The 21239-nt window shown below is 35.2% G+C and overlaps 3 protein-coding genes across 3 annotated transcripts; 1 reads left to right on the top strand and 2 right to left on the bottom strand.

Annotated features, from left to right (window-relative positions):
• Positions 1–529: 529 nt before the first annotated feature.
• Positions 530–3981, top strand: LOC109189164 (E3 ubiquitin-protein ligase SINAT5-like). The gene is made up of 3 exons (XM_019339933.1): positions 530–928; positions 2628–3014; positions 3377–3981. The coding sequence occupies exons 1-3, from the start codon at positions 710–712 to the stop codon at positions 3737–3739; spliced, it is 969 nt and encodes a 322-aa protein (XP_019195478.1). The 5' UTR covers positions 530–709; the 3' UTR covers positions 3740–3981.
• A 176-nt stretch (positions 3982–4157) lies between these two features.
• LOC109189163 (pentatricopeptide repeat-containing protein At3g49240) lies at positions 4158–6478 on the bottom strand. Its single transcript, XM_019339932.1, has one exon. The coding sequence runs from the start codon at positions 6378–6380 to the stop codon at positions 4470–4472; it is 1911 nt and encodes a 636-aa protein (XP_019195477.1). The 5' UTR covers positions 6381–6478; the 3' UTR covers positions 4158–4469.
• Positions 6479–8233: 1755 nt separating this feature from the next.
• On the bottom strand, positions 8234–11738 carry LOC109189196 (probable pectinesterase/pectinesterase inhibitor 61). The gene is made up of 3 exons (XM_019339988.1): positions 10578–11738; positions 9831–9964; positions 8234–9202 (listed from the first exon to the last, which is right to left on the bottom strand). Exons 1-3 carry the CDS (start codon positions 11528–11530, stop codon positions 8505–8507), a joined length of 1785 nt encoding a protein of 594 aa, XP_019195533.1. The 5' UTR covers positions 11531–11738; the 3' UTR covers positions 8234–8504.
• Positions 11739–21239: the final 9501 nt, after the last annotated feature.

The following is a 21239-nucleotide window of genomic DNA, read 5'->3' as shown; positions in this document are numbered from 1 at the left end:
CATTAGGTGGGTGTAAATCACTTTTTATTTTACTTTTTAATTAATTAATTAAAATGGATTAGAAAAAAAAAGGCATTAAATCACTTTTTTTGTTGCCAAAAAAAAAAAAAGGATTAGAAAAAGGCATTAATTGGTGCAGCCTAGACAGCTATGCCATTATTTAAATGAAATATTCAATATCTCATCAATCAATATTATGATATTTGTCACTTTTTAAAACTATTCTATAAACGTATAATAATTATGGCAATATTGTATAGAAGATAAATGAGGACCGTTAGATCGTGCCCCACCCTATAGGCGCTACCTGAATTCAACGGCGATCCTCGTCTCTCTCTGCTCACATCAGAGAAACTCGGAGAGGGGAGAGAAGAAGAAGAAGGGGAAGAAGAAAAGAACCTCCTTTTCAGGGCAAAAGGGGCTCCGTTTGGTTCTTCGGAATCGATCCAAATCGATCTCTCTCTCTCTCTCTCTCTCTCTCTCTCTCCATTCTCCATTCTCCATTCTCCATTCTCCATTCTCCATTCTCCTTTCATTTTCTTTTGATTCTTCTTTCTCTGTCGCGTATTCTTCCCACCAGATCAGAAGAAGAAACCAAAAGAAATTGAAAGAAGGAGTTCAGAAATTTGCAGGGGGCGATCTCTGGAGATGAATTGAGGAAAAAGTTTTGAATTTTTTCCTCCAATTCGAGGAGTGGGCTTTTGTGATAATGATGGAAATCGATAGCATTGAGTGCGTATCCTCATCGGACGGCATGGAAGACGAGGAGATCGCGTCGTCTCATCACCCGCATCCGCACCATCAGCAATACAATTCTTCCGCCAAGCCTCACAGTAAGATTTTGCCTGCCGGAATTGGCCCCACAAGTGTCCATGAATTGCTCGAATGCCCTGTCTGCACAAATTCTATGTACCCTCCCATTCATCAGGTTTCTTCTCTTACTACCTTTTTCTTCATCCTCTTTCAATTCAAATTTTGATTTTCTTTTTTCCTTCTTTCAATTGTATAATTCGGAATGCAATATACCCTCTGTTATCTAGTGTTGGTGGTTCTTGAGTTATTTTTAATTCAATTTTTCATAATATTAAGTTGAGTATTAGTATATAAAATTTATATTTTTAATATTAAAAAATTACACTAGAAATACTATTAAACATAAAATATCAAATTTTAAAATAAGTAAAAATTAATAAAGAAAATAAATAAAAGGAGAAAAAGTTGATTTGATCAATGAATAGAAATAACAAAATAAAATGGGACAGAGGTAATATTTGATTTCCTTTACTTTACCCTATTTTCTCTCTTCTTGGGTGGTCTAGGGGTGGCAATTTCAATCTGCTTGACGGATGTTCACCCAAATTCACTTCGTATAGATCATGATTTTTTTTGGGTTATAGTGTTTGTTGGGTTGGGATGTGTCTTAAAATTTAAACCCGACCTAGATCGGGTTCAATACAAGACTCGCCTAGAACTCCAAATGACCCACCATATATATATATATATATATATATATAGGACAATGCTCTTTTCTCCTCCTAATTTTTCCCTCCAAACTTCTCCCATGACGTGACTTTTATTCATTGGGTGCTAATGAATTGGTTGATCCCGCAACTAATTTAAAAATAAATTTAACGACCTATAAGATAATGCCCCATTAGAAGGGAAAGTTTTTAGGGGAAATACAAGAGAGATTTATAGTATTGCTATATATATATATATATATATATATATATATATATATATATATATATATATATATACAAGTAAAATAAGTAATAGTATGTAGTTAATTATTAAAGTTTTTATAACTTTTTACTTTTCTTTTTAGTTCTAAATTAATAAATATATTTTTTAAAAATTAATGATTTACTCCATAGTTATTATGTTTGAATATTTTTATTATTTTAAATAAAAAATAATAAGTTGTGGGTACGGGTGTGGACACCCTCACCCTGTGGGGTGGATTGGTTTTGAAAAAGTCTGCCCGATGCGGGTCGGGTGGTGGATGTAGCCTTTCTGATCCACCATCGACCCATTGCCATCCCTACTTGGGCCTCACATCCTGCCCCGCAGGATTTGTGAAGGATAAATCACCGTGACTCTCCCTCCCTTGAGGTTGGAGCTACCATGGTACCACACTCACAAGATTGTGAAACTCCCGCGTTGCAATTTGCAAAATTCAATCCTACGTCATTGCCCACAATCTGTTAGTCAGCAATTAACTAACTAAGCTACCTGTGTGGGACTCTTTTTTCTCTTCCTTGTGTTGAGAGATGGGGGAGAGAAAGTTGGCTGATGGCATGTCATGATGGCAAATAGCATGTTTTTACCAATAGAGTTCCATTATAATCTATGCTTCTGTGCTGTACCAATTGGCTGGGTTGAATACATAGTTTTTGTTCTTTATGATAGTATGAACTCTTAGCATCCATTGTAGATATATGGTGGAGAAAATAACCAAATATGATATATTAATATATTGTTGTTTGTTTATCTGGTGAGAGTTTGATGATTTTCCTTGCTGCAATTATGCATCTTTAAGGATCAATATTGAAATTGATTGTTGAATTGATCTTTGGGTTGCAATTCATTCCTAGTCAAGTTGATGCCAATTCGCCCTTTTGCAGTGTCACAACGGGCACACCCTCTGTTCGACCTGTAAAACAAGGGTGCACAACAGGTGTCCTACTTGCAGACAAGAGCTTGGTGATATTCGGTGCTTAGCACTAGAGAAGGTTGCAGAGTCTCTTGAACTGCCTTGCAGATATTATTCGTTGGGATGCCCAGAAATATTTCCATATTATAGCAAACTTAAACATGAGACAGGCTGCAATTTTAGACCATATAACTGCCCATATGCTGGATCAGAGTGCTCGGTCACTGGGGACATACCTTATCTGGTTACTCATTTAAGGGATGACCACAAGGTTGACATGCACACCGGATGCACATTTAACCATCGATATGTCAAGTCCAACCCTCGTGAAGTAGAAAACGCCACATGGATGCTGACTGTAAGTGAAGCTCTTTCTTAGTTTCTTATGTTCTGTTGAATGGTATTAGAATTGTGAACATCATATGATATTTTTTCCCTTGATATGCTCCCTCTATATTAGACACCATTTGGCCAGTGTAAGGGTCCCCCCTTTTTGTCTTATCCAAAGTGCCTAACAACACTAACAGCTTATAATGCGGATGTTGTTGACATTGACTAACAATTCTATTGATGAATTTGAGAACTTTGTTGAGTAATTAGAAAAACTTGGGGAGCTAAACTTAACTATGGTTGTTTCTTTAATTCTACAATTCTACAATTTTAGGAATTCCCTACATAAGTAGATTTGTTGAAGTTTGTGTGTCTTCTTTCCTCTGTTAGGTCTTCCATTGTTTTGGTCAGTACTTCTGCCTGCACTTTGAGGCCTTCCAGCTTGGCATGGCCCCTGTTTACATGGCTTTTCTCCGGTTTATGGGTGATGAAACCGAGGCACGTAATTACAGCTACAGTCTGGAGGTAGGAGCAAATGGTAGAAAGCTGATATGGGAGGGCACTCCAAGAAGTGTTCGGGATAGCCATCGCAAGGTCAGGGACAGTCACGATGGCCTTATTATTCAACGTAACATGGCACTTTTCTTTTCTGGCGGGGACAGGAAAGAGCTGAAACTTCGAGTTACAGGGAGGATATGGAAGGAGCAACAGAACCCAGATGCTGGAGTGTGCATACCAAATCTCTGTACCTAATTTGCATTCAATTTTTGGAGTAACTGTTTTCTCTACCCTCATTAATGTGCATGTGTGTATCTCTCTACTCTTTATCTTGTGCTCTGTACCTTAGAGTAAAGTTCTGCTGTCAATGTATAGGAGGCTGCATATCTGCCATTGCTGAACTGAAGCTCTAGTTCTATCAATTTTCTGAGAAAACCCTTTTTCTGTATGACAACAATTTCTGAATGCAATGGAAGAAACAAGAGTTTGGGGCATCTGAATTACTTTACTACTTGCTGTTTTTATTAATTCTTCCATCCTATGTTTAAGGAAACAAACATCCATTGCTGCTGATGAAACACAGATTCCATTCCACATCCATATATCCAACACTAACATCATTAACCATTCTCAAACTTTCAAGTTTCAAACCAACAGGATTAGGGTAAAGTGGTTTAAGAAGCAAAAACTCATAATGCAATTGGAACTGACAACATTAGTACAAAGTAGTTTCACAAACAAAAACTAACACATGATTAGTAAGTAATTTTATTTCCAATCTGAACTAGTTACATGATTATAATCTTTCATGCCACAAATAAACTTGACACTCAAGAAATCTGTTGGATTCACTGCTCTTAGAACCAACTAGTCTGTTCTTGGAAAGAAAGCGATTTGTTTAGGCTTCTTTTGATAATCTTAAACCCAGGGCCAATGTACTTGGAAAAAAGGCAAAATCTTGTATGGTTTAACCAGTCTTCTGTGTTCATGCTGTGGTGTGCCCAGTTGTGGCATCACCACTAGCATTTGACACTGCATCAGCAATCTCCTCTTCTCCAATCTCTACTGCCTCAGCAGAATTCACTGTTGAAGCTGCTGATTGATCTTCAGGTTCCTTCTTTCCAAACAATCTGGGGGTGTTCAACAAAGCATTAACTGCTTCTCTGGTACTGGCCTTTGCCCTTTCTGCTTCTTCAGCAACCTTAGCTGCAGCTTCAGCTTTCTCCCTTTCTATGTCTTCTATAAGCTTTGGCAACTCCTCTTCTCTTCCTTCTTTCCTCAGCTCTTCTCCAACAAATTCTTTCAACTCATCAGTAAGATCAGTTGGGTCCTCCCTTAACACCCTATCCACAATGGCAAGCACCTCGTCATGCTTCCCGATCTCAAACAATGCATTCATCATGAACTTGTACTCATCATCCTTCATTCGGAGCTTCCCCATCATCATATCAAAAAACGATTTTGCTTCATCAACCTTCCCAACTTTAACCAATCCTTCAACCAATCTATTATACACCCCAATATTAGGCCGCAGCTTTGATTCAACCATTGTCTTAAAATAATGAGCTGCATCATCAGGCCTATTTTCCTTGAAGCAAGTGTCCATCAACAAAACAAATGTAGCCTCATCAGGGCTCACTTTCTTCTCTGCCATATCCTTGTAAAGCTCCTCCGCCTCGCCCAACATATCATTATTGCACAAGTGTTCAATCAGATTATTATATGACATTGTATCTGGGCTACACCTCTTTGCACCCATTGACTTGAAAACATTAATAGCATCAGTGAATTTCCCTTCGGCACAATAACCATCCACCATCACATTGAAGCTCCCCAAGTTAACAGTCAATGTTTTGGGAGGATCATGCTCAGTCATCATCCTATCAAATAGTTTCAGAGCCTCATCAAACTTGCCATTCTTGCTCAATGCATCTAAGATGTGATTAAAAGCCACGGCGCTCATCTTAATTGTGGAATTCTCACCCACAGCTTCTGCATAACACTCCATAGCCTTCTCCTCCATTCCCCTCAAGAAGTAACCTTTCATCAAGCTGCCATAAATCACTCCATCAGAGACAGAGCCTCCCAATTTTTCCTTCAATTCTTCATAAAGATTGAAAATGCTATCAGCGTCTGAGTTGTTAGCTTGAGCAGACATCAAATAGCTATACACAATGGGGTCCGCTTTGAATCCCTTGGATAACATCTCTTCCTTCAATTCAAGTGCCTTTTCAATCTTATTGTTATCGACGAGACCCTTGATTAAAATCCGGTAGGTGGTGGGCGAGGGGTTGAAGGGGGCATCATTTATAAGCTGCTTGTAGTGCTCCATCGCTATATCGGTCTTGCGGCAATCCATGTAGGCGGAGAGAAGAAGGTTGTGCGTGACAATATTGGCGGCGACGCCGGCCTGGGTGATGAAGCGGTGAAGCGATAGAAGGTCAGCGTAGCGCGATTGGCGAAGCTGCGCTGCCATGACGGAATTACAGGTGAAGATTGTGGGGCGGCAGTTGGAGTAGATAGAGTGGCGAGTGAGAAGCGCGGCTTCCTCCAAATCATTCTCGCGGATCAGCTTGAGAATGCGGTTGTGGAGGTTGAGCCGGTTCCCGGTCAGCACCGAGACGGTTTCGGGGATTTTCGGAGCATTGGGGTTAGGGTTTTGCGGGGTGGTGGGGCGAGGTTGCTGCTGCTGCTGTTGTTGGCGAAGCGCGGAAATCGGAGGCTCGATGCGAAGGCGGCGCTTGCGTTTACGGCGCTCGGCGGCGGCCTCTTCCGGGGTGGCGAATGAGAAGAGGCGAAGGCATAAGAAGCTCGGCGGCGACGGTTGGGGCAGGAAATGACGTCTGGTTAGGGTTCTAATGTGGTGATTGAAGGATGAGAGTTTCGAGAGCGCCATTTTACCCTATACGAGAGGGAGAGGGAGAAGGAGGTGCGCAGAAATGTATGTTTAGGGTTCTGCCAGGGGTTTAGCTGAATTGGAAGACTGGGAGTGAAGAAGAAGAAGAAGATGATGATGATGAATTGATGATAATGGGTAAATGGGCCGGATGCTTTAAATCCCTACAGTAAAGGCCCAATATTATATCCAATTGATTTTACCCAAACAAACAAACTAACTTGGCCCAATTTGTAGAGGTGAAGTATATTCCTTTGATTCAATTGTTACACCATCGGCCATGGTCGGTCTTGCATTATTGACCATCGTTCAAAATACATTTAGATTATATATCTACAATTAACATATTGGCCTTGTTTGGTAAATAGTTAGCCTATCAGCTAATTTTAGTTTATTTGACCACTATTAATTGTTTGATTTGGTTAAAAAATAATATAAGTGTTTAATTTATCAATTTTTTGTAACTCCAATTAAAATGCTAAAATTTAAAAAGATACTCCAAACAACTTTTTCAATTAGCTTTTTTAAGAAAAGAAATTATAACAAACAGCTATCCGTTAACAGTCAATTTACTGAACACTTTTTTACAATCAACTAATATTATCAATTAATTATATACTCTAATTAACCTAATCAGCTAACAGCTAACATCCATTTACCAAATAAGGTCATTATGTATTTTCAGTTAATAAGTTATGTATATATTACAATTAATATTTTAGGATCTCAAAAGTGGTTGGAAAAATGGTAAGAACCATGGTCAAAGGGTTTAAGAGTATTTTGTTTGTTGATTTTAACACTTATTTGTTTGATGGTTGTGTGTAAGGGCATCCTCAATAATGGGGTTTCGGTGTGATTTTTGAGGAGTTTTTGTAAATGTGATTAGGAAAGAGAAAATGGGAGAAGGAGGTTAAAAAAAACAACCAAATATAAGCAAAATTCAAAAAAAAAAAAAAAAAAAATTACAGCCTCTAAACGCGCCCCGTGGATGCGTGCACGAATGTGCAGCCCACGCACAACTTGCATCTTTCTCCTTTTCTTTGTGCGACCCACACAAAGGAACAAAGCTGACAAATTATTATTTTTTCTTGCAGGAGAAAGAAATCTCCAAAATCCACCACTCCCATTTGTCAAAAGCTTAGCAAAGGAGATCTTACTGTTCCAAAAGTTATGAATGAAGCCTTATTGGGGTTGCGCTAAGTGACTTGAAAGTGTTGATTGAAAACTTGTTAAGAATTGAGCTTCATTGAATGAGATTTTAAAATCTTAAAGCATTAGTCTAATGATTGAGATATCTCACTTAACATTTATTTTCAATCAAATGGTTAATTCATGAGATGCAGAATATAGTCTGGTGAAATAAAAAAATCTTCTATTATGAAAAATAATACTCCAATAAAAAGTGTTGGGGTGCCATATTAAAAAGTGTTGGCACATGAAAAAGTTTTGAGGTTGGCGTAAGGACTAGTGTCGTGGCAGCAGTGAGATTGAGTAATGGACAGCGAGAAAATTAGCTATGGTTAATCATCAGATTTAGAGATTCTCTGATTTCGCCCACAAAGTCTCACCTCTAATTTCTCCTTAGGTTGAATGCATTTGTACGATCAACTAATCACAATTAATTCCAACATTCAAAACCCTCCACCTTAAAAATGGAGGAGGGTGGGGGACTACTCCATGTGGGGCAACCACGCAAGATACACAACACAAGCTTTTGACTTCAAGTATATCATATTGTGATTCTTGTGTAAAATAAATTCAATACGTTAGTAATTCTGATACTAAATTAAATTATACGAACAGAAGAACAAAAATGTAATTGATAAGCTTGTGAGTTAGTACTGCACAGGGACTTTGAATAATTTAAAATTTCATTCATTCTTGATATAATTGTATCTTAAATATGACTTCAATATCTTACTTACAACATAACATTGCAGCTGGAACAGGGTGAAAAAAATAAAATACAGAGATTACAATATGGATCTTTACTCTTCAGTCAGATTGGCAACAAGGGATTGGAATTATTTGGGTGTGGGAATGAAATACTACTCCATTATATCCAAGTTATGGAATTGGAGAAACTGTAACATCTATATATTTATATTTATATATATTGCTAGCTCATCTACTGAGCCCTGACAAGTATGCCACTCCAGTTGAAGGCAACCATGCCGAGCCATAGATGAACTGAGAAACTGTGAACTTATTTGCTTCGGTCTCTAGCTTGATGACCCGATACCCGGGCCACTTGACTCGCTGGGCGAGCCCAGCGCCCGGGCCCTTGTTCATGTACTCGCCATAGTACAATGTACTAAGGGCGAAATTCCCACTCCACTCGAGCCAGCCCCGGGGGTGGATGTGATCCCCCATGTTACATAACATGTAGACGGTCCTGGAGTACATCTTCCAGGGCCGTCCTAGGAACGTGGGGATGCTACCCTTGGACGCCTCAAGGTCTGAGGTTGCCAGGATGTTGCTGGCGTGGATTGAGATGCCGGTGTTCTGGTTAGGGTCCTTGCGGTTTTGTGCTGTGATGGTGTTCTTCTGATTGGACATGGGCTTCCGGGCATAAATGTTGCATTTTTGGAGGACCACGGCGGCGTTGCCGAAGATGAAGTCTACCGTCCCGTAGATATCACATTCACGGTAGAATTGGCGTTGCGAGTGGACGTAGAGGGTGTCTTGATACCCGATGATTTGGCAATGGTATATCACGCCGTGATCGGCGCCGATCCGGAGCGCCACCGCCTGATGCTTCCCTGCCCCAGCCGTGTTTTGGAACGTAATGTCCTTGGCTATGAAACCTGTCCCTGTCGCGGCTGCATATATATATTATACACAAAATATTATTACCCTATATTAAATGTATAATATATATTGAACAGATACTATAATGTAATAGAGTCAGTAACATTCAAAAAAATGTATAATATATAAATATATTTTTTAAGCTATGAAATGAATGTTGTGGTGGTCACCAAAATGGAGTGGTTGTTCATAAGCTATCGTCACATCGCTTTCCCTATATTCTATAGCAAATAGAGTGAGGCTCACAATGCCACTATGCCAATATCATATCGCATATTGGGGATAAGGAAGCCAATACCATGCTGCTCACGACGCACATGATAACACTAATCCGCATACGACACAAAAGTTAGGCCAAAATTGAACTAACATCTCTCATATTTCCTTTCTACACTAAATATGAGAATTCAATAGGCCGGAAAATTTTGGTTTGGTTTCTTCTCGATCTAATGTCTAATAAGTAATAACGTGTTTGACTTGGCTCATTTTGAGCCAAACACCAAAGCATCTAAACCCCTCTCTTGGCCGTCCAATCTTGTAGTGAAAAGAAAAGTTTTGCTAAAAGGCATAAAGAAAAAAGGGTGTCCCAAAAGCTAATAAGCATAAATGCAATTAAAATATAGAGAATAGAGAATTTACCGAAAGATGCAGTGTGGAAGGTGGTATATTGTCCCACACTTCTTCCACCAGAAATGACGGTCTTGCCCTTCCCGTCTCCGACTATCATCACGTTGGTTTTCTTCTTCCCCACTTTGAGATTAGCTTCATCGTACCTGTGCAATTTTTTAACCATTATAATTATAATTAATCTTAAAATAAAATTATCAATTTCTACCGACAAATTAATCTCTCATTATTTCAAATCCGACAGTCGCTAATTAAATTTCAAAGTGCACGTAATTGTCAATCATATCATCAATTTCATCCAATTAGCGAATCCACATCGTAATCACCATTTGACTGACTTCAATTACCCAATCACTATTGTTCCACTTGCTATGTAATCACGATTAGGATAGCACCATCAATTATGTTGGGAAGAATAATAAATAAAAGTCTACATAGACAGTTCACCTGGTTATAGAGATAAAAGTTGGGAAGAATAATAAATAAAATTAATTTTAATATATGATTATAATTTTATATATGAAAAAATTTATAATATAAAATAATAAAAATATCGTTCACTATAAAAACTGTGACAATGCGACGGTGATATTTTCTTTATTTATTTATGGTATTTATATTTTTATTATTCAGTATTGTAAAAATTTTTAAATTCTATATATTATTCCATACTTTCTTATTAATTATATATATAATGAAAAGTATTGTAAAAAGTGAGTAGAAATTCCCTTCTTTATCGGGAGAGAAGGGTAAACTTACACTCCTGCCTTGATGTAAATCACGATCCGGCGAGTGCTGTGCTCCGGCACCTTCTTTATGGCCTCGGTGATCGTCTTGACAGTTCCGGTGCCGTCCTTGGCCACAATTATATCGGCGTGAATTGGAGAAACCGGCGTCCCGAGTAATTTCCGGTCGCTTTCCGATAACCATTTGGGGAAGTCATCGTCGTCGGATGCGAGAACAGCGTCGCGATGATCCAACAATTTGCGGCGGTGCTGTATAGGGACGCCGGAGAAATCGTCGCCGCCGTTTGTGGCTGCGAAGATCGCGAGGGAGTTGCTCACAAGTTCGGACAAGTCCTTCAACCTCTGCGTCACTTGATCCTTCACGGGGCCGTTAGCGTCGGAGAATCCTTCCGTACACGTGTCCTGATTGGTGAGCGCGGCGCTCAGCCACGTCATCACGTCCTGAGCGTTCGCTCCGCCGCCGCCGCCGGAGAGGATGGAGCTGAGGGAGCGGTCGAGGAGGTCAATCGAATCTTCCAGAAGCTCGAGGCAATCGTCGTAGGCGGAGCGGACGAGATTGCTCATCTGAAGGTTGTTATAGTCGGTGACGGTGTACAGCGCCTTTCCGACGCGCTGCAGAGTCACGTTGACGGAAATGTGGACCAGATCGCCGTCCGTCGCCGAGAGCGCGCCGGGGAAGTCCAGTAGCGAGCTGAGGCAGAGACTAGGGTATAGCGTCTTGCCACAGGTCCGCGCCATCGCCTGGCTCGGCTTGGCGGTTATTCTGTCCCCGGAGCCTCTGCCGCGTACGCCAACCAAAACCCCCACCGAAACGGCGGCGGTAACAATGAGCACGGCGGCGACTATGACGAGAAGCTTCACCGTTGACTTCTGCCGACTTGACGTGGCTTCATTTGATTGGCCGTCTTGCAGAATTTCCCGGCGAGAAGAACCGCCGCGCTCGCTCCCCAGCCTGTCATAACCCATTGTACAAAAGAATTGAAATGTACGTAGAATAGTAAGTTGAAGCTAAGCTTATTTCTTTTAGTCTTTTAGCATAGTTTTTGTAGCCATAAAAGTTTAAAAAGTACAGAGATGATAGAGTGGGACTAAGGAAGTTGGGAGCTAGTAATATACACTCCCATCATTTTAAAATAATTGTCTTATTTAATTTACACGAAATTTTAAAAATTTAAAAATAATAAAAATGTATATGCACTTTTTCTTTTAAATTTACCCATGATGCATAAAAGATTTAGGTTTTAACTAATCTTTTGACTTCTATTAAAAAGAGTAATATAATAAAACAAAATTATATACGATATTTATTCTAATAAAGTCAATATTTTTTCTGGTTGAGTCATTCTTTTTAGTGTATGTAGGAAAGAGAGCAAGAAAATTATAAAAATCATGGCCGAGGTACATCAATCACATTCACACAAATGAAGTAATTTATTTAAGCTCATATATTAGGTGGAGATTGAAAACATATACGTCCTATTTGGTAAATGGTTGTTAGCTGTTAGCTGTTAGCTGATTGAGTTAATTAGAAGGTATAACTAGTTGATAACATTAGCTGATTGTAGAAAGGTGTTTGGTAAATTAGCTGTTTGGTATAATTTCTTTTCTCAAAAAGCTAATTGAAAAATTTGCTTTGAGTAGCTTTTTGAATTTTAGCATTTCGGAGTTACAAAAAGCTAATTAATCAAATACTTACATTGATTTTTTTAACCAAGTCAAACAACTAATAGTGATCAATTAAGTCAAAATTGACTTATATGCTAATTGTTTTACCAAAGAGGCCATAGGTTGATTTTAAAGTGATCATGATGCATTGTCACTCACCTTAACTTTTTTTTTTTTTTTTTTTTTTTTTGCTGGTAAATTGGCAATACATTAAGGGGTGTTTGGTAAATAGTTGGGTTAGTGAGTTTGACTAGTTGATAGCATTAGCTGATTGAAGAAAGGTGTTTGGTAAATTAGTTGTTAGCTTATAGTTGATTACATGTATGCAAAATGACTTTATCAAAAAGCTTATCGAAAAAACTATTTTGAGCAGTTTTTTGAATTTTAGCATTTTGGAGCAATAAGTTATTACAAAAAGTTATTAATCAAACGCTCATATTGATTGTGTAACCAAGTCAAACAACTAATAGTGATCAAATAAGTAAAAATTGACTGATAAGCTAAATATGTTACCAAACAGGACCTAAAACAAGTCAAATTTGCCGAGCATGGGAAAGAGTTTGATTGGAGATCATTTTGGCCATCTTCAAATGTGGCATAGGTCATTTGTAGGTAGTAGTTTGGTTTGTTGTGTATTGTTCAAGTGTCCTTATCTCTTTGATTCCAAAAAAAAAAAAAAAAAAAAAAAAAAAAAAAAAAAAAAAAACATAAAATAAAGAAATAAGATCGACTTTGAAAAACAAGTCAAGAAGAAAGTTGAATTATTCTTTGCATAGAAAACTTGAGTGTATATTAAGCCATGCATATAGTGGAAGAACACAAAGGCAAACGGCATGAATATATATAAACAAAAGTTCTAACCATCATGATTATGGATTTAATAGGGGTCGTAATTGATTTGGATTGGTTTTGTGTCAAACTAATCCAAATCAATTCACACTAATGTTATGATAACAATTCAAATTCAAAATCAAAATGATGTCTTTGGATTTTGGAATCAATTGCTTTTGAAGTCTAATACTCATGACAGTATAAATTGGTATTTTTCTAACTTAATTGAGTGTTTTTGTCACTTTTGTCATCCTTGAAGTCTTACTCAACATGGAGTATTCACATAAGTTATTAATGGGAATATAATTGTCTGCGCTAATATATAATATTTGAATCAAACATACACTTATAAGCTAACTTTTGTGATATAATTATGATTTGAGTTTGATCGTATTAAAAAGGGAAAAAAAAAAAAAAAAGGCCCAATGCTAATGTTTAAGTGAAATAAACTAATTAAATAATTTTACATGTTATAACATTCAAATATACAAGTAGTAATCATTATTATGCTCGACTTTTTATTTTACTTGATCTTTTTTCCGTACTACTTAATGACCAACAATTATTCAAAATAAGCTCCCAACAAAATACAAGTGAACAATAAAAATTACAAAGACTAACGACAAACAAGATCGAAAATTTGAAGTTTGGACAAGAAGTAAAGCCATCTAACAAAAACATCCAAACACTTCATTTACCCTAATTGCAAATGAAATATTGGATAACATGTCAAATATGGTAAGATGTAAAGGATTTGATTGTACAAGGATTAGCAGTTAGTTTTTACTATAATACACAAACTGATGGTTTGTTTAGTTGGTAGGTATATGAAATTAATTTCTGGCTTTTAACTGCAAAGAATATATTGGATGGATTATTGGTTACGTTCTGTTTAGATTAATCTGTCAGTTTTCAGAATTTAATAGAAATATTCAATAATTTTTTTTAAGAGATGAATTATATATGGTTTAGATATAAGAACTATTTCATTTCCATTTAATTTCAATCCAATTCTACATATTTTAGATTGATTTTAGAGGGGAACATAGGTTGGTGTAAGGTCCATGTCTACATACATGCATATTAGCTGGCTTCTACTTACATTAACACAAAACAGTGGACTAGCAAACATGTTTTGAGAAGGACCTATGTTGTTTTCATTCCCTTTAATTCCTTGTTTATTCTTGTCCTTGGAAAAGAAAGAGAGTTTAATAGTTTATTTCATTTTAGTTCTTAATTGATTATTGTAGTGGTATTTTTCATTTTTAATTCTTAATTAGGTTTGTTCTGTTTGCCCGCAGTTCTTAATTTTTAAAAACACTTAACTTTGTTCGATCAAGCACTTATCACTAGAACAAAAGGTATGTCTAATAGTGTATACGTAACACTATTTTTGTATACTTGCGTAATAATCACCATCACGTTTTAATGACAATATATTAGACTTGGCCTTCTAAACATCCATCTAACACACTTTTTTTTTTTTTTTTTTTTTGTCTAAAATGTGTTTAAATGTGATATCGTGAGGTTTGGTGAAATTTTTCATAGAGTGAGGGTATTTGAAAAACTAAAAATAAAAATTATAGTTAAACTTATTACAAGGATCAAAATGGATTAAATTTGAAAATAAAAGAGTTAGGCGGGTGGATTTCGATCAAATTGGCAATATAATGTAATAGTTAGTATGGGTCCACTTCACTCTTCATTACTCAATAGGATGGATGAGGTTAATTAATTAATTATATTAATTAATAGTTTAATTCTAGCTAATAATATTTTAATTAATATCATCACCTGACAATAATTGAAAGAGTAATGTCATTTTCTTTATATATGTAGATCTATTGTCTATAATTGAAAAATAAAAAACTTGCATGTGAAATTGACCTTCACGTGTTTGATTTTTCACAAACAATAGGCCGGTCTTCGTCATCAACTTCTTCCCTTAGTTGATTGTAGTATTAGTATCACTTTATATTAATACTACTAATTTACCCGCGCGATGCACGGAAAAAAATTATGTTATTATAAATATAAATAAAAAATAGAAAAACTAAAATATTTTAAATTATTTAATATAATAATATTTTTGAGCTTCCATTGGTCAAGTATTTATTATTTTTATAGAATACAAAATTACAATTAAAATTATAATTTTGTATGGTTAATATAATCTCTAATTATGTGCATATTCAAATAAACTTATAGAGATAATTTATATATATATATATTTTTTTGAATGCTACTAGCTCTATTACATTGTAGTATCTGTTCATATACTTTCTCAACCTACTGAAACACAAAGAGCTAATAATACCTCCACTGAGACTCGAACTCACAACCTTCCAAATGGAAGTCCAATCCGGGTACCATTGGACCACATAGTCCTGGTTATAGAGATAATTTACATAATTACATTGGTTTATTCTTAATTGTATTTCATTTATATTATAATTTTCAAAATACAAATAATAACTAAGATAATTACATTTGGAAAGCAAAATTTCAAATTTTGTATGTGTAAATTTAAACTCTAATTGAACACATTTTTTATATGATTATATAATATATAGCTATTTTATTTTTTATATGATTATATAATATATAGCTATTTTATTTTTTAAATGTGTATTTTTTTTTATTTTTTATAATAAAGGATGTTGTGGCATTAATTGTAACATTAATTATTTCCCAAACCATATAGCTTTATTATATAAAGGATGCGTTCAAGTTAGACCCACTGAGAAGGTACAAATTATTATACGAATGCACACAATTTATTTTAGAGTAGATTGTGTGCATTTCATGCTGGTTGATCAAGGTGTTGTTTTTATTTGAATGTAATTATATATATAACGGATCAAATGCAGGAGAGTCCCTATGTAAAAACAGGGTTAAATCTCAGACTGATTAAATTCAGATCAACCACTCAGAATGAAGAAAAAATTTAAAAAAATACGGTGACAATTTTGTAATTTTTGTAAGTCAGTGTATTTTTATTTTCTTTTTAATCTTTGGGTGTATTGATTTTTGCCTTCGAATGCACATTGTTGTGTTTTGTAGTGCACATCTTTAACAAGCTGGTTCAACAGGTTCAAGACCTGTTGCTAAGTGCATATTTTTGTCTTTGGGTGCATTGTTTTTGCCTTCGAGTGCACATTGCAGTGCCTTATAGTGCATATTATTGTATCTTCCAGTGCACATTTTTAATATGATAGTTTAACAGGTTCAACATATCTTATTTTTTCACCTAAGGCAATTGTTTCACATAATTCGTTACATATATATATATATATATATATATATATATATATATATATTTCTAATATACTTTAATAGTTTTCTTAAAACTCGGTATAAGATATAAACAAAGAAAGAGAGGGACCGGATAGGACTAATGATAAAAGCATACTGCCTAAGTAATTCAAACCTTACGTGTACAATAATTGCAGAAATTTCTAAAAAGAAATAGTCGGTCGATAGGAATTGAAAACAACTCACAATATGGACAATTGGAGTGCGTTAAATTAATCTATATGTGCAAGCACTCGACAATACCACATTCCCTTACATATATAATCATCATCACCCATCTAAACCTTTAAATTCAAATAAATTGCATCCACAAACTAAAAATAAAATAGTAAATCAAATTCACGTCTACGTATATAATGTAAAAGCTGACAAATGCCAACACTAGCAATGATAATTGATTTGATTAATTGGAATGTATTATGTAACTTCTCCCAAAGGTTGAATTCCCAATTTTAAGGGTCTCCACACTCCGACCCGACAGAGCATGTGGAAGGATGTAAATCACAGTGAGTCAATGGTTAAATGTATTATGTAACTTTAAGTTATAGATTGAAGTTGGATAATCTATACCTTGTGTAATGAATTTTGTAGTTGACCAACTTGAAGCGCATAAATTAGCCAAAGTCATGCATAGGAGTAACTATGTATAGTTTAATTAAATCCCTTAGGGTTAGGGTTCAGCCTTTTGGAAGATGTATAGTTTAATTAGAGTTCTAAATTAACAATCGACAGTTGAAAAATAGTTAGAACTATAATCAAAATTTTATGGAAAAGTTATGATTCGACTCTACAAATGAGTAGTTCTAGTTTGCACCGCCTCTTTTTTGTATACATTTTCTAAACTTCAAATTTACTTATACCAATGTTATTTCTAAACATACACGCGCGGTCCCATTATGATAATTTCGTGTAAATAAGTTCAAATGGTCTTTGTCTTCAAGTGCACATTTTTTTTTCTTTGAGTGCATATGTTTTGTCTCGGTGCATAGTTTCTCCTTTGAGTGTACATCTTTGTGCCTTTGAGTGCTCACTTTTGGCCTTCGAGTACATATTTTTGTGTCTTCAAGTGCACAATTATGTGTCAATGTTTATTATATTTTTATATCTTTTCAATAATGTATAACTAAATTTCTAATGAAATTTGTGTGATTTACAAACGGTTTGTAAGAGTAATTGTTTCAATAACACTTAAGTTGAACAACTCTCCTTTTTAGTACCATAATTGTTTCGATTGCATATCTTTATGCCTTCGAGTGCAGAATTTCGACCTTCAAGTGCACATTTTTGTGTCTTCAATTATTGCAATTTTTTGTTGATTCAAAGTGTAATTTTTTTAAAAAAAGCAGTAGATCTATACGAAATTAATGGTTGAGATTTATGTACACTTTTCACCTGAAAACTCCTTCGCACTTAATCCTGGACACACACACACATATATATTTTGAACCCAGTAAAACTCCCACACATATAAATTTTATATTTACGTTACAATGCCCGAAAATAACCCACAAATCCCACAAAATAACTAAACTATACTAGGAAAACTTATACAATAAGCTCAACAGATTATTAACAAATATCAAATTCATAACTTTCTAAGTAAAAAAAGCATACTTCATCAACTCTTCTCTTCTGGACAATTTGGTGTCATTTCATATTATAGCTGGTGTAATATAATACTCATATAAAATTGCGAGTGTAAAGTGGAAAGTGATTAATTATGGTGATGCATAGGATTCAGTGGAATGAGATTCCCCCACACCCTAAAGAATTTTCTTTTCTTTATATCATCATCATCTTTTCACCACTTTTTGGTCTCCTTTTGGCTCCATGATGTAATTCTGACCTTTTCTTTTCTTTCTTAATATAAAAGTAACCTTTTTCTCTTGAACTGAAGCACCTAATACTAAGTTGCTTCATCGCAAAGCTGATCCACCTAAAGCCGGGTTAAATTTAAAATCGATGATGAAATTTGATAAATATCAATAGTTAAGTGACCATTTATGGTACAATTAAAAGTTATAGATAAAAATTAGTAAATGTTAATAGTTAAGAGAATATTCATTAAATTAATTAACTCAATTAATATTTCAAAAAATTAAATCTCTTTTTTATGAAATTTAAAGTGAATTATATATATTTGACAAAATTACCAAGGGCATAGGTTCTAACTTCAGTGTTCATTGCATAAGTGTCTTTTGTACCTTGTACCATCATGCATACCGGCCAAAATTTATCATTGTAGGATACACTTGAAAATTATTTCCAAGCTTCCAGCAATACTAGGTACAATCATATATGTTGATATATACATGATAGTATTGGGTGTAAAATTAAAGACACCCATATTAATTGACATTATAGACTTTCCATATACATATTTAATAATTTCAATTAATTAAACGAAGTATAATTCGATAAATTGGATTTCAATTCAGATTTTATCAAGTTGAGAATATGATTTAATAATTCGGCTTGAAATTAAACATATTTGTTATATTTTGGATAAAAGTGAACCCATAATTTCGTAATAAGGTGTGTGAAGTGGTAATTAAAGCCCTGATTAGTAAAATAGTTAGCTTATTAGTCAATTTTCGCTTATTTAACCACTATTAATTGTTTGATTTGATTAAAAAATCAATATAAGTGTTTGATTAATTAGCTTTTTGTAACTCCAAAAAGCTGCTCAAAACGACTTTTTGAAAAAAGAAATTATGTCAAACAACTATCAGCTAACAAATAATTTACCAAACACTTTTCGATAATCAGCTAATGTTTTATTAACTAATATACCCTCTAATTAACCCAATCAGCTTACAACTAACATTCATTTACCAATCATGCTTAAATGTCAAATCTTTAACATGTTTGGAGTTCGTAGATGAAATGTTTAGGTAGGTGGCTAGGCAAATGACAATGGACAAGTTGATAATTATATATATTGTTGATTGTGAACCAGCTAATAACAGTGATGGCAAGTGACCAAACCAAACGTTGGAGCTGATGATGTACAATTGAAGAACAAAACTGATGACTGGTTGATGGAACATGTAATGGTGTATATTAGTGCATCATTAACCACCAACGTTTTCCTCTTGTTTTCTAGTTCTAGATGGCGCCATGTCTGGTCCACCGCCAACGATCGCTTTCTTTACCAGGCTAGGGGAAATTCATTAGTAATCTGCGGTTGCTCTCATCGCCCGGTTTGATACTTGATAACATTAGTTGATTGTAGAAAAATGTTTGGTAAATTAGGTGTTAACGGGTAGCTGATTACATGTAAAATGACTTTTTAAAAAAGCTGATTGCAAAGTACCATTTTGAATTTAGCATTTTGGAGCAATATGATGTACAAAAAGCTAATTAATCAAACACGTTACACGCATATGGATTGTTTAACCAAGTCAAACAGCTAATAGTAGTCAAATAAGTCAAAATTGACTGATAAGTTAATTATGTTATCAAACATGACCAATATCTTCAAATTCAAGCCATGAGAACGTAGCTATATTAAAATTTATAAGGGGCCCTATTTGAACATGCATGATTAGTCTCAGTGTATGATTATATTGATAATTGACTCACCAAAGAAACATGTGATCAGACATAAAGAAAAAAAAACATAGAAATAATCTATCAATTCCACATGTAAAGCGTTGCTCCGTATATGGAAACTACATTTGTTTTGTGATAAGTCAATAAATTAAATTTGATAATTAAACGAAGGGTAAATATAGAAAGGACACATACATAGTTACGTACCACAATAAGTACATAAATACCAGTCTAGCCCACCTAAAAATTGTGCTAAACAAATCCATTTTAACCATTCTAAATTACATGTTACACGCTACCAATGTACCAAATATTAATTCTTGTAATATATAACCAATGACAAGTAGGCAATATAATGCAATAAAGGATATATAATATATCCAAGCAATGTGCCAGTGGGACAGTTGGTTATATGTTTATATGTATGTGGTATGATCACTCAAAAAGATAAGATGATTTTAGTCATGTTTGCAGGTTGTTAGTCACAACAACCAATAGTGGCCTGGGCTTCATTATCACACCTTCTTTTGGGGTCCACACACGTACAGACAAGTGTCTCACTAGCAGTGTAGCAGGTTGATGATGTTTTAATTTTCATGTACGTTTTTTTAGGGCTATCTTCTTATTCTAACATGTTCTTTAATTTTAGCCACATAATATCAAGAAATCAATAGGACATTAATGCAGTGTTGGGGCCGCATGAGCAGTTCAATTAGTTGTATAGGTGAAATTTGAGAATAATGATTCAGGATTGAGTTTTACCAGCAACAGTGTAGAAGCAAAGGTCTAGTACCTGTGTTTAGTTGATTTACATCCTTCCGAATGCGGCCCGGGGCGTAGGGACATTCAACCTTTTGGAAACAATTAATGCAGTTTTGGGACATTAATGACCGAGATTCGTGGGAAAATTACTTTACTTAGCGACACACTTTCCTTTTCTAAATTAGCTAGGAATGCAATTTGTTATGTTATTAGGAAGTCTTTTAGTGCTCGCATGGGCTTAGCTTAATGATTTAGTGGGCATTATTTGGGGTAAGTGACCAAGGTTCGAATCTCAGCGGTGGCAGTGTGAAAATTATGTCTAAAGTGGACAGATTCCTTGAGCACACCGACATTTGGCCCTGTCTACTAACCCATTGAGTCACCTTTTGGGGTAGGAAGTCTTTTAGTGCTTCCTCGGGATTGATTGACTGGAAATTTGTAACATTAAATACAAATATTAATTACTTTTTTTTTTTTAAATCTTGGCTAAGAGTCTCATGTATAAATATCCTAAGAAAGGTTGAGAATAGGGTTCTAACTTTATGAG

This window comes from Ipomoea nil, unplaced genomic scaffold, assembly GCF_001879475.1.
Source record: "Ipomoea nil cultivar Tokyo-kokei standard unplaced genomic scaffold, Asagao_1.1 scaffold1509, whole genome shotgun sequence".
Taxonomy (NCBI): Eukaryota; Viridiplantae; Streptophyta; class Magnoliopsida; order Solanales; family Convolvulaceae; genus Ipomoea; species Ipomoea nil.
Note: the sequence above shows the minus strand (reverse complement) of the source record. Positions and strands in the feature narration are given on the sequence as shown.

What these genes read in the sequence shown, in the direction of transcription:
- LOC109189163 (XM_019339932.1), bottom strand. Translation starts at nt 6,380, where the DNA reads ATGGCGCTCTCGAAACTCTCATCCTTCAATCACCACATTAGAACCCTA.
- LOC109189164 (XM_019339933.1), top strand. Translation starts at nt 710, where the DNA reads ATGATGGAAATCGATAGCATTGAGTGCGTATCCTCATCGGACGGCATG. An exon ending in TGTACCCTCCCATTCATCAG is followed by an intron (nt 929 to 2,627) that starts GTTTCTTCTCTT and finishes GCCCTTTTGCAG; the next exon opens with TGTCACAACGGGCACACCCT. An exon ending in ACGCCACATGGATGCTGACT is followed by an intron (nt 3,015 to 3,376) that starts GTAAGTGAAGCT and finishes TTCCTCTGTTAG; the next exon opens with GTCTTCCATTGTTTTGGTCA.
- LOC109189196 (XM_019339988.1), bottom strand. Translation starts at nt 11,530, where the DNA reads ATGGGTTATGACAGGCTGGGGAGCGAGCGCGGCGGTTCTTCTCGCCGG. An exon ending in ATTTACATCAAGGCAGGAGT is followed by an intron (nt 9,965 to 10,577) that starts GTAAGTTTACCC and finishes AAAATTGCACAG; the next exon opens with GTACGATGAAGCTAATCTCA. An exon ending in CTTCCACACTGCATCTTTCG is followed by an intron (nt 9,203 to 9,830) that starts GTAAATTCTCTA and finishes ATATATATGCAG; the next exon opens with CCGCGACAGGGACAGGTTTC.